This window comes from Phodopus roborovskii, unplaced genomic scaffold (genome assembly GCF_943737965.1).
Source record: "Phodopus roborovskii unplaced genomic scaffold, PHOROB, whole genome shotgun sequence".
Classification (NCBI taxonomy): Eukaryota; Metazoa; Chordata; class Mammalia; order Rodentia; family Cricetidae; genus Phodopus; species Phodopus roborovskii.
The window spans coordinates 19,891,212-19,904,824 of record NW_026126447.1 but is presented as its reverse complement, the minus strand read 5'-3'; the positions used below and the strand labels follow the sequence as shown (position 1 = coordinate 19,904,824).

At 36.9% G+C, this 13,613-nt stretch overlaps 1 protein-coding gene across 1 annotated transcript in view; it reads right to left on the bottom strand.

Annotated features, from left to right (window-relative positions):
- Adamtsl1 (ADAMTS like 1) overlaps positions 1–13,613 on the bottom strand; it is a 363,826-nt gene that overhangs the window by 324,934 nt on the left and 25,279 nt on the right. The window contains exon 2 of the mRNA XM_051188147.1: positions 7,857–7,984. Within this exon, the coding sequence (XP_051044104.1) occupies positions 7,857–7,984 (128 nt within the window). The remainder of the gene's footprint in view (positions 1–7,856; positions 7,985–13,613) is intronic.

Sequence of the window (13,613 nt, the reverse complement as noted above, 5' to 3'; positions counted from 1 at the left end):
TTAAAGGGTCACAGCATTAGGAAAGTTGAGAACCATGGATGCAGAGGATCTTAAATCCCAAGGCTCATTTAGGTTCAGAGAGTGTTTAAAACACCAAAGAGAGAACAGCAGAAAGACACCCCCTCCCATTATGTGTCATGCTATAGCTAAAACACTATAGAGAACAAAGAATGAATATTGAAATCTGTAAGGGACAACCTTTCTTTCTTCCTTCTTTCCTTCCTTCCTTCCTTCCTTCCTTCCTTTCTCTCTGTTGAGAGAGAATTTAATTTATTCTGTAAAAGACATCAGAGCTTGGAGGTGAATTTGTCATTCACAGAAAGGCCATCTACCACAACATGAAATAATTAGCATTTTCTTTTAGAAGCCCCCAAATGAGAAAGATTATTCCAAACATTGTACCATAGTATACAGTAGTTGAAATAAGATAAAGGAAAGATACAAATGAGAAAAGGAAATTTATACTATTATTTCAAATCACATATAAGAATTGTGTATTGAAATCCTAAGGAATGTGCATAAATTTATGAATACTAATAACACTTCAGTACAAATTTTTGTTATGATATAAAATAAATGTATATTTAAAATGTATATATAAAATAAATGTATATATAAAATCCCATATAGGTAAGTTTCATTATAACTTAGAGAATGAAGACTAAAATAACATTTACTACAATAAGCACTGACATATTATGCATATGATATCTGATAAAATATTACTGAGAAATATAAAAACCTAAATATGAGAGAGGGATAAATATACATATTATTGTTAAAATGTATCCTTCTTTTTGACTCTAGATGCCTTTATTTTATTTTTTTATTTTTCCTTTTATTTAAAATAGATTCTTTTCTCATATAATATATGCTGATTATGGTTTCCTCTCCCTCCTTTCAGCTCCAGCTCCCTTCCCCTCTACTTTGGATCTAGTCACTTTCTGTCTCTCATTAGAAAAGAACAGGCTTATCTGGGGGTTGGTGGTACATGCCTTTAATCCAAGCACTCAGGAGGCTGAGGCAGGCGAATCTCTGTAAGTTCAAGACCAGCCTGGTCTACAAGAGCTAGTTCCAGGACAGGCTCCAAAGCTACACATAGAAACCCTGTCTTGAAAAAAATTTTAAAAAAAGGGAAAAAAAGAGAAAAGAACAGGCTACTAAGATATAATAATAAAGTGTAACATAACAAAATATAGTAAGATAAAACAAACACATCACGTCAAAGTTGGACAGAAATTGACATACTTTTCAATAACTGTGACTATTAATCATCTCAATTCTCCAATCAAAAGGCACTAACTAGAAGATTAAACAATAAAGTAGGATCTATTTGTTGCCTCTTGAAAATATACCTCATCATCAAAGGTACATGCAACTTTAGGGGGAAGGGACAGAAAAGGAACTCCAAACCAATGGAACTAGAAACAGAAAGCTGATTTTGTTCTGACATATGAAAAAATAGGCTTCAATCCCATACTTTGTCAGAGAGTCAGAGAGAAGATATTAAAATTTTGGACATGTATGTACTGACCATGGATGCATGAAATTTCACAAACCACAATTCTATTAAAAGTCATAGATTAACCCCAAGGCAGTAATAGTGGTGAATGAATTCATACCCCACTTTTCCCAACAGATAAATTATTCAGACAAAATATATACAGAGAAATACCTGAGTTAACAGACACCATCAATTAAATGGGTCTAATGAACATCTATAAAACATTTAATCCAAACATTAAAGAATATACATTCATTCCAACAACCCATAGAATTTTCTTTAAAATAGACTATACAATAGAACCAAAGCAAGTATTGACAAATATAGCAAAATTGAAATAAGGTCTTATATTCTATCTGATAACAACAGGATAAAAGTATAAATGAAAAACAGAAACTAAAAAATATACATAAACTCATGAATATTATGCAGCACACTTTGGAATGATGAATGAATACCTTAAGAAACCAAGATGGTGATCAATAAATTCCTGAATCAAAGACATACCATACTTACAGAATATGGCATTTAAAATGGTTTAGGGTTTTTTTTTTTTTTTTTAACAGTGAGACACAACTGCTCCTAGCAGCACCACCTGCATCAGAAAGGAAAATGGACATCAAAGAAACTCATTATGGAATTTGCTTCCAATATGGCAAGACTAGCCATTTGGGCAGGATACTGTACTTGTCTGGACTGTTTGACTTTATGCTGTATAAACTGGACATGCAGGACCCACAAAAAAAAAAAAAAAAAAGATGACTGCTGAAACCAGATGGACATTGCTGTAGGGTTTTCTGCTTCATGGAATAGTCTGCCAGATATTCTGCAGGACACATATGACTGACAAACTGCCAACACAGGTGGGACAGTTTGAAACTTCCTGCTTTGCTGAGAAGTCAGCCAGACACACTGTGGCCTATAGGTTGAAGGTGGAAGATTACAGAAGGCAGCGAGTTGTCCCTGTCATTTCTAGAGTTTATATACTATCCTTCTGTGGTCATTGATGGAGTTGAAGACAGACAGTTATGGTGATAGTTTTCCTTAGTTAGGATTAAAGATAAGTTACATATAAGACTTTAGACTCACAAAGATAGGATAGATTATGAAATACTTTCTTTAAATCTTGCTAAATGTTAATAGACTAAAAATTTTAACTACAGTTCTTATTTTATAACTGTTTTGTTATATATTTTACTATATTAAAGGTAAAACCCTCCTTTTTTATTTTTGACAAAAAAAGAGATGTTGGGAGATGTCATTCTCTAAATATGTTTTTCTTATTGCTTAATGAGTAAAGAATTGTTGGCAAGATAATTAATAGGAAGGCAAGATAGGCGGGGCTAGGAGACAAGCAGTATTCTGGGAGATGTAGTAGAGGAGAGTCAAGATGTAGGGACTTGTGAGAAGAGGTCCTGTAGACTCTCTCTCCAGTAAGATAAGACCATGTGGAAACAATTCTTCACTGACCTTCAAAGGATAATAATCAACTTTATATGGAAAAACAAAAGACCCAGGATAGCCAAAACAACCCATGATAAAGGAACTTCAGGAGGCATCATCATTTCTGACTTTGAGCTCTACTATAGAGCGATAGTACTGAAAACAGCCTGATTTGGGCACAAAAATAGACAAGTAGACCAATGGAATTGAATAAAAATTCCTGATATTAACCCACACATTTATGAACACCTGATTTTTGACAAAACAGCTAAAAGTATACAATGGGGGGAGGAAAGCATCTCCAACAAATGGTGCTGGCACAACTGGATGATGGTGTGTAGAAGACTACAGATAGACCCATTGTCTATAGCCATGCACAAAACTCAAGTTCAAATGGATCAAAGTCCTCAACATCAATCCAGGCACACATACATAACCTCTTAGAAGAGAAAGTGGGAGGCACCCTAGAACAAATTTGTACAGGAGACTGCTTCCTGAACATAACCCCAGTAGCACAGATACTGAGATCAACAATTAATAAATGGGACCTCCTCAAACTTAGAAGCTTCTGTAAGGCAAAGTACACAGTGGACAAGTCCAAATGGCAGCCCACAGACTGGGTAAAGATTTTCACAAATCCTACACTGACAGAGGGCTGATCTCCAAAATATACAAAGAACTCAAGAAATTAGTCAACAAAACACCTTATAACCCTATTAAAAATTGGGGTACAAAACTGAATAGAGAACTCTCAATAGAGGAAATCAAAAAGGCTGAAAGACACTTAAGAAAGTGTTCAACATCCTTAGCTATCAGGGAAATGTAAATCAAAACAACTTTGAGATACCATCTTACTCCTGCCATTATAGGTTTGAAGAGAAAACTGAACCTAAAGAAATGTCTAGAGACCTACAAGACTGACACCAACTAACAATTTCAGCAACCGTGGAAAGGCTACCATAAATATCCTTCCTTGATAATGAGATCGACGACTAACTTATCCACCATCATGGAGTCCTCATCTAGTAGCTGATAGAAACAGAAGCAAACAACCACAACTAAACACTGAGCCAAACTCCTGGAATCCAGATGCAGAGAAGGAGGGCAAGACCAGGCTGCAGAAACACATAGAGACAGCTGATCTGAACAAGGAGGAGCTAATGGGTGCCCAGACTGATAGCTGGGAATCCAGCATGGGACTGACTCAGATCCCCTGAACATGGGTCTCAGCTTGAAGGCCTCGGCAGTCTAAGTGACCTTGGACAGTAGAATGAATAGGATGTATACATGGTGCACAAATGACCTTGCGGGCACATCCCCCATGGAGGGAATCTCCCTTCACCTAGAGACAGGAGAGAAGGCCTAGTCCCTACTCCAAATGACTTGACAGATTTAGATGAACCCTCCTGGAGGACATCACCCTACAAGTAGAGTGGGGGGGATGGGAAGGGAGGGTGGTTGGGGGAGCATGAGAAGGTGGGAGAGAGGGTAAGAGGGAGGGAGAGGGAACTGGGATCAATATGTAAAGTAAAAAATTTTAAAAAGACCATGTGGACACACTTAGATTAATAGAAATGGGTTATTATTTAAGACAGACCAATCAATAAGAAACACTAGTAACAGGCCAACAGCTTTGTATCTAATACAGCATCTCTGTGTGTTATTTGGGGCTGATGAGACGCTGGAACTAGGCTGGTGAGGAAGCTTCTCATAACAAGGATTAAGAAGAAAGTTTATAGCTATAAGTACCTACATTTCAAAATATTATAGCCATCTTAAGTAATGATACACCTTTAGGCCTCATATATATAGAAACAAGTCAAACTCAAAATCAGTAATGCAAAAAAAAAAAAAAAAAAAAAAAAAAGAAAGAAAAAAAGAAAGAAAAAAGAAAAGAAAAGAAAAAGAAATAGATTGGGGTAGAGATTATTGAAATAGAAGCCATAAAAGAAATAAAATAAATTAATGAAACAATGAAACAAAGAATAGGTTCTTTGAACAAAGAGAAACAAAATAAATAAACCTTAGCCAAGCTAACAAGAGGAGAAAAATAATCCAAATTAATAGTCAGAAATGAAAAGGAAGTCACCACAAAATATACCAATGTTTATGAAACCCTTAGGACATACCTCAAAATATCCTACTGCCTTAAATTTGAAAACCTAAACAAGACAGATGAATTTCTAGATTCATATGACCTACCAAAATTAAACCAGGATGGGCAAAAGTCTAAATAGATATGTAGCAAGGTAACTGGTTAAAATAGTGATAAAAATGTCTCTACACTAAAAATCACTCAAGCCCAGAGAGACGCATTGCTGTGTTATGCAATGAGATGTGAGCAGAGGACATAGGTGATGATCTTCTGTGGTCAGAATTGTAGAACCTAGCCCATTCTTGCTTACTCCCTGGAGCTGCTGTCAGCCACTCCTTCCAAATGAAGAGTCTTCTTTTGGCACCAGAGTTACCCACCACTCTAAAGATAATTCTACTCAAAAGGCCACTTGATAACAAGCCAAACCATATACTGAGATTCCAGTAATGTTCAAGTTCATCTGGTTTCCTAATGAATGGTTGTTAGAGATCAATAGGCATTCGAGAGTTGGAATGTAATCTAGTTAGAGCATTTGCCTGGCCTGTGGGACACAGGTTTGATCACTAGTGAAGAAAACAAAAACATTAGAGAGTATAGTAAATGAAAGGTACTTAAGAGGAAGAGAAGGTACTGCAGAAAGAAGTTGTATTTTAAAACATATTTGCAATATCCCTGGAGACACAAAAAGATGTAAAATGAACTAAAGGTAATTAAGAGAGCAATCAACTAAATAAATGAAAATGTGGGTGTCAAAATTGTAAGCACAATTAAGAAATGATTACATTATAGTTAGAAAAGTATCTACTGATTTTGGAGATAGAAGATCTGTAGTGTTGTAACAAGGTACAGAAAGACACAGGAAAGTTTATATTGCAAATATAGAACCTTGGCAACTTATAATAGAGTTGTTATTTATAAAAAGATAAAATATAAAAACTTAGAGATAACAGCAAAACTTATGGAATTACTCCATGGAACAGAAAAGGAAGGAATTTTATGAAAACTCTTGTTTTATGATGCCAGAATTATCCCAATACTAAAACTAAACAAGCTACTTAGAAAAGAAACTTACAGACTAAACTCCCTAATGAACACAGATGCAAACGTTCTTGATAAAATATTTACAAAGAGAATCTGTGACCGTATTTAAAAGATTATTCACACTGATCATGTTGGCTTCATTTGTAGATGCAGGAATGGCACAATATGTGTCAGGTCAATAACTTATATCCCATAAATGTGTATAAGGACAGAAATCACACAATTATCTCAGTAGATGCAGAAAGGACTTCTGATATAGCCTAACAGACCTTCATGAGAAATACACGAGTAGACTATGAGAAACTTACCTCAACATGATAAGGGTTGTATAACAGACTTGTATCCAACACTATACTTAATGGGGGGGGGGAATTCAAGCATTCTCACTAAATTCAATAACAAGATAAGGATGGATACCTTCTATAATCTTTCAAAATGTAATACATAAAGTCTTGGCTATGGGAATAGGACAAGAAAAGAAAATAAAGCTATACCACTCCTGAGTATTTACCCAAAAGAGTTCAAGTCAGCATATCACAGAGGCAGAAGCACATCAAGATTATTGCCACACTAGCCACTAAGTCATGAAACAAACTTCAGTGCCCAACAACAAAGGAACAGATATAGAACACATATAATGATAATTTTACAGTAAAAAAGAATAGTTATGTCTTTTGCAGGAAAATTTATACAAATCAATCCTATTAGTCTCAGAAAAAAAACACTATTTTCTCTCACTTGGGATCTCCATGTTTTATTCAGATACATAAACTTATCTATGTATATATGATGTGAAAGTAGACATAAAACTCTCTAAGGCCAGAAAGAGAAAGGGACCAAAAAGGACAGTCGGGTGCTATGAAGGGAATGAGCTCAACATACAATATATACTTTATGAAAACATTTCAAGTTAAAATTTAAAAATGTCTAAGAGCATCAATGTATAGACATATTCTTCTGTTTCACACTTTATATTGCACAGTGACTTTGACCAAATGTTCCTTCTTCATGCTGCCTTTAACACTTTTCATTGTCAAATAAAATCTTTCATTAAAAAATACTGCCGTGGTACTTTATATTTTATAGTTTGGAGACAATTCTAGTCACAGACCACACAGCTCAGAAAGCAGATTTGAATTATTATTGCTCTTAGTAAAAACTTTCCATTCTAAGGCCCCGGGCATTTTCCATCCTGCCTAGGATCCATTAGCAACCTCTATCTTTGTGTTATCTCTCTCTTACTAGTCATGTCACAGTTCCTATTGCAGTCTCTATCATTCCAAACCTCATATTAAAACCCATCATTTATTGAACCCAATGTCTTTAAGGACTATCTGGCTATTAGAAAGTCTACAGAAACAAAGCCAATATCTCATTCATTTGCAAAGCATTTGGTAACAATGGAATGTTGGTGCTATTATTATCACCATAACTTGTACATGCTACAAAGAGTTCCATATCATAGCTAATGGGCCCAGAACCATTTCAAATAATAAACCATCCTTCCAGACCTAACATAAAAGCAATTTAATTTTCCTGAGAAATGATAAGGCTTCTCTGCTGTTTGTCACAAAACAGTATTTAAACACCTAGTTAGAGATGGTCATAGCAACCCTAAACCTCTAAAACTTAATTTGTTGTGTATTCCATTCCTTCCCTTCCATTAATTTACTTTAGAAGCAACACAATGTTTTGCATGACCCCACCCACAAAGCCCTGATTCAAGTTAGCTATCTCTGACTCTCTAAGTGCCCAATTGGGACAGAAACTTACTTGCTGCTCAGGCACCGTCTCAGGGAGTAGGAGGCACCCCCACCACAGGTGCGGGAGCACTCGCTCCAAGGGCCCCAGGCATCCCAAAGGCCTTCACGGTCCTCCTCTGAGCGTGCAGTCCTGGAACTCTGCAAGAAACAAGAGAGGATGATTGGTTACCATCCTTTCCCCTTCAACCTTTTAAACACCCATCCTAACAGTGGGTGCCTGTCTTTCTATGATGGTCACACTTGAATTGGAAGCCTACACTGGATAGTTTTCCCTTTAATAATGCATGTCTATTTGACTACAGGGATATTTGAGTTTAGGCCATGGGGCAATGCCAGACAATGAAAGATTGTATTATTGGACCAACTATAAAATAAAGTCTCAGAGATAGTGTTGTCTAGGTGAGAGGAAGACAGACAGCACTGAAGTCTTCTTGCCTGTGATTCATGTTCCCTCCATCCCACAGAGGTACTGCTGCTCTGGTAGGTTTTGCACATCAGCGTAGCTTTCCCAAGCCTGACCATGGTATACATAGCCCATGTCTTTTATGTAGCAACTTCATTCTCACATTTAGAACAGTTGCATGAAATGATTTCAGTAGTGCAGAGACTTTTCTCCAGACCAATGGATTGGTTTATTATTTTAAAGTTTCCCAGGAGAAAGGGCATCTGCTATGCATGTAGTGGCTCTCATATTCTAGCCTCAATACTGTACTTCGCAGGCTGTACAGATAATGTCTGTACTACAGCTAATAGAAAAAGCTTCAGAGCTAGAGACAGTTTGGTTGTGAATTCTGTACTTTAGTGACCTTTAACCAAATAACTTATAATCCCCAGATGTCTTAATTACCCTTTTTACCAAATACGGATAATATGCAAGCTATGCCATCACACAAGCACACACGCACACACACACACACACACACACACACACACACACACACATATCTAGGTGATTAGCTGGATGATTTTAATTTGAGATTAGTGCTGGAGTATTCTGCAGCAGTATAAGAAGGGTTTTAACTAGCCTATGTATCATTTACAGCCCTAAATCATTGAAAGGAAAGCTGAGATGTTTAGGGTAGTAAGCCAAAAATATGATCTACTCAGCACACTGTGGCAGGATATCCTGGTTCCAGGGCCTCCTGGCTGCAGAAACTTCTACATTGACACTTTATGGTTGTTTTTTTGTCCTGAAAAAAAAAAGAGTGAATGCTAAAAAGGCCTTACACTAATGAATCACTGAGAGGAGTAAAAGCTAATTCATTGAAAGCAGAAGCTAAAGCAGGAGCAGCCCAATGTCCATGCATACAAATGGATGCATACAAAATGTAGTAATAACATGAAACTGGATATTACTCAGCCTCAAAAAGAAACTGTGACCCATGTAGCAACATGGGTGAGCCTTGAAGATGTTATTCTGAGTGATATAAGCAAGGCACAACAGGAATACACTGAGTGACCCCAATCACATGAGGTCCCTTAGGTAGCCATAGTTTAGACACAAAATATGGAAGGGTAGCTATTAGGGACTGGGGTAGAGGACCTGAGGAATCCATCAAAAAGGTAAAATGCTCCACAGGACAGTTTTTACTGTTGGATTAAAATATGAATATTCATGATGCCTCTAAATTGTGTGAACTTAAAAGTGATTATAATGGTTAGTTTTAAGCACATTTTTACCATATATATATATATATATATATATATATATATATATGTATGTATGTATATGTATATATGTGTACATATATTATACTAATATATACAGCCAGGACCTGTGAGGCTATAGGAAATGTGCTTGTAAGCTTGTAAGGCAACTGGAATTTGTTTCTGTTGAGTGTAGTTGAGGCACTGCACTCTTCAGGCATCATCCCTGCAACCCCTGACTTGTCATAGTAGTGTCCTGGAACTGCCTATAATACTGCATCTCTTTGGTATGTGAGCTGCCAGAATTTGGAGTCACACAGCATGAGTGACAGAACCCCATTAGTAACCTCATAGTCTGTGCCCTTCCTAAAGAACTGAATTCCAAAGTCCAATGAACGCCTTAAAGGGAACTCAGATTCACTGCACTACCCAGTGAGAGAGGAGTCCCACCAATGCCATTTCTTTACTTCACAAACAAAAATCATCACATATTTTGGGACACTCTGTATTTGCTTTCTGTGGGTGGATTAATAGGATCGTTGAGCTGGTCTTGACTGCACAGACCTGGAGCTCAAGGTTTTTAGGGACTCGAGGTTAGAAGATCAAAAGTTCAAGCCCTGCCTGGGTTGAAGAGAATTCAAAGCTGACCAAGTGACTCAGTGAGACCCTGTCTTGAAGCAAAGTAAAATAGGGGCTGGGGATGCAGCTCAGTAGCAGGGTTCCTGCCTGGTGGGTTCACAGTGCTAGGTTCCATGTCAGGTTCCTAAGGGGGGGAGGGGTGCTCTAGAGAGAGACAGTGGTTCCCTGAAGTACTATTTCTGTAACAAATATACATTTTTTTTCATGATGCCGTTTTTATCTTACTCAAATACTGTGTGTCTGACATGGAAGCAGTACCACAAATACTAATGCGCACAAAGTAACTGAAACGAGTCAAATGAGTGTGGTAACTTTGGTGAGATCCAAATGTGACAATAAAAAGGCCAAAAGAAAAACACCACTTGTAGCAATTTCACATGAACGTGTTTCTGTGTGAAGTGAGGCCAGAGCGTTCAGTGGAGTGTCCCTCTCCACTGAGGAAGACACTCGGAGAATGAAGGGCAGCTGTACGTTTTCCACCTCGGACTCTGCCAGGGATACTCTTGTATCTTGTCAAAGGCAGCCCTGAAAGGTTCTACCGTGAGGGCTCCCAAGCTATGTTTATACTACACTGCAGAGTTATTAGTGCCATCCCAGTTAGACACAAGTGTCACATTTCTCTAAAAGAGATCTTATGCTGTCTTAGAAATGAGGCCCAGATCTACTTCTCAAAGTAAAAGAAATTCCAAAGTTCTTTCTTAGTAAATGGGATAGATAAACACAGTTCATTTCAACTGCATTTGTGTTTAATGTTAGAGAAAGTGATTTTCCTTCTCTTGACTGTGCTCGGGTTTTACATCTACAACCAGAAACAATATTTGAGCAGTTACTTTCAGATCATTTAAAATCCAAAATATTTGCTTATTGAACTCTTTCAGATAGTCTTCAATATAAGCAACTTTTGTGCTTGGCCTGATTTAACTCTTGTTCCTTTCTCTCTTTTGAATATGCAACCCTTTTGATTTTTCACCAGCATAATTTTTTTTTTAGCCTAGTGCTTTAGGTTGATCAAGTTATTATGTAACACGCAAAAATGGAGCCATCTACATAGAAACATGTAAATACTCTCATAAATACACACCAACATGGATATGTATATAACTATTCACTCCAAAGCCAATAATTAAAGTCTAAGACAAAGAACTATCAGTTCTAACCTGGCTTTACTTAAGAGTGCTTGAACCACCACAATAATCCAAACTGCAAATTTCTAAAATCTCTGCCTGACTGTGGAGTCACTCTCTTGTTGGAAAGAGGCCTGCTGGCTGGCCTTTCCGGTTCAGTTTAGTTTAGAAGGATGTGCAGAACAAGGGATTTCTCCTTTCTGAGACCAAAGTGTTGATAGGAGGGAGGTGATGGTTCTAGATTTTGCTTGAGAGCAGAAAAATCAATTTTTTAATATGGGCTCAAGCTATAGATTCAACAACTACAGTGCCTCATCTTTTCATGGAAGGCACATTTGCTCTGTATTACAGTCAATAGGTATCTCATTCCTAGTTAACCCCTTGTTTTGACTCATCCCAAGCCACCCACTCAAGCCGTAGACTTCTCAATGTGTAAAATCTAAGTTATATCTTTGTGAAACACTGAAACTTGCTGAAACATAATGGTAGGGAACAGGTTGTTAAAACCAATGCTTGTTACTTCTGAAACCAAAAAATCTAAACTTCTATATAGTCAGGCCAGTGCTTTCCAATTTGATTATTACCACATGCATGTAAAGCTTTAATTTCAGTGTTTCAGATAGTGACACACACCATTAAACACCGTGATCATGAGGTTAGGAAACAGGACAAAAATTCCAATAACAGAGTTAGATGGGATAGATAATGGCTTTAAGTAGGAACATCAATGTCAGAGATCTAAGTAACAACAATGAAATTGTCATTAAGTCAATGTTTCACCAGTAGAAAAATGATCAAAACCAGCCAAAGGGCCCCCATATAATCAGACTAGTGCAAGTCATAGTCATACTCAGAGAAGCTTTTTTGTTGTTGTTGTTTGTACAGCAAATAGTGGTTAATACACAGACACACAGCCAGTTAAAGTGGAGTGCTCAGCCCTAAAGGGGACATCTGTTATCACAACTCCTCCACAACAAGACTCAGGGAACCTCATGGAAGAGAAGACAGAAAGACTTTAAAGCCACAGGTTGAAAGAGACTGATGCTAAATAATGTCTGCTGGGCTTGACAGCGTCTCTGCACTCATAAACTTGATGGCAGGTGTAGTGATAGCCTAAGACCTTCATAAGCTGAAGATAGTTAACCGTACATTATGAAGACAGATGGGCTTACTAGCTGAGGAAAAATTGATGGTTGATGGATACAGGATGGAGAGAATCATTTTTTTTTAATCAGTATGACTGTTGTAGATGACCTATGCTCCAGTGGATGCTGTCCTAGGCCCATGTGCACACGGACAACACTAATAGACCTCTGGGTTTTCAAAAAAATAAATAAAGTTATGAAGTCAGGGGCAGTATCTGAAAAGAGTTTGGTAGTAGTAGAAAATTTGGATATGATTAAAAATCACCATATACATGCACAAAATTATTTAAGAATAATTTAAGTCAAAGGATATTCAACTAAGGGAATAGTCTACTTAGCCTTGGAGTATTTATTTTATTTTGGTTATTAGATTAGTAAGAATGGTCAGAGAGCATCTTTCTTTGTTTGTTTGTTTTTGCCATCATAGTAGAAACCAAGCAACAATAAGAGAAGAAAGGCCAAAGTTATGGTTCTATAATCATATAAAATGTAAATATGTGTATAAAATTACTCATTAGAAAACATTGTAGACATTTCCAGATTTCTGGTGCCATGTATTGACTTTTAAATGAAATGTTTGACGAATCATATTTATTTTTGTGTTTGAAAACTCAGCAATCAATAATCCAATAGCATCAATCCGGTGTTGCAGTCCACTTAACAAGTCTAAAACATAAAATGTAACAACCATATGGAATACAGACTATGGGAGAAGATCATGTTATATTTTCTGTGAATATTAACTTCCATATATCCAAATTATGTCATTTTCTTGCCACTCCTGGCTTATCTAAACATGGTTTCCATCTGATAGTTCTGTGGTGAAATCCAGAACCAATTATGCCAACAAAGTCTCTCAGATGAACAGCGCCAAGACTGACAGCTACAACAGTTAAGTACTCAGATCAAATCAAGTAATAATTTCCATGCATCCCATCATCCAATAGAAACTTAACCTTGGAATGACCTATGTCCCAGTTTATCTGGAAACCCAATTCATCGCAACCTAGACAGGTTATCAGATTTATAATATTGGAGAATGAAACACAAATGAGCAAGAAACGTCTCTAAAGTTACAATGACTGAGAAGCAGACATATATAGAGTATTTGGAAAATATTTTTCCCTAAATGGTGTATAGTAAGAAGTCAAACTGTATAGAACTGCATGAAAATGAAAGTAGGTGTTCAGGTGTTTATAAAATTGAAGTCAT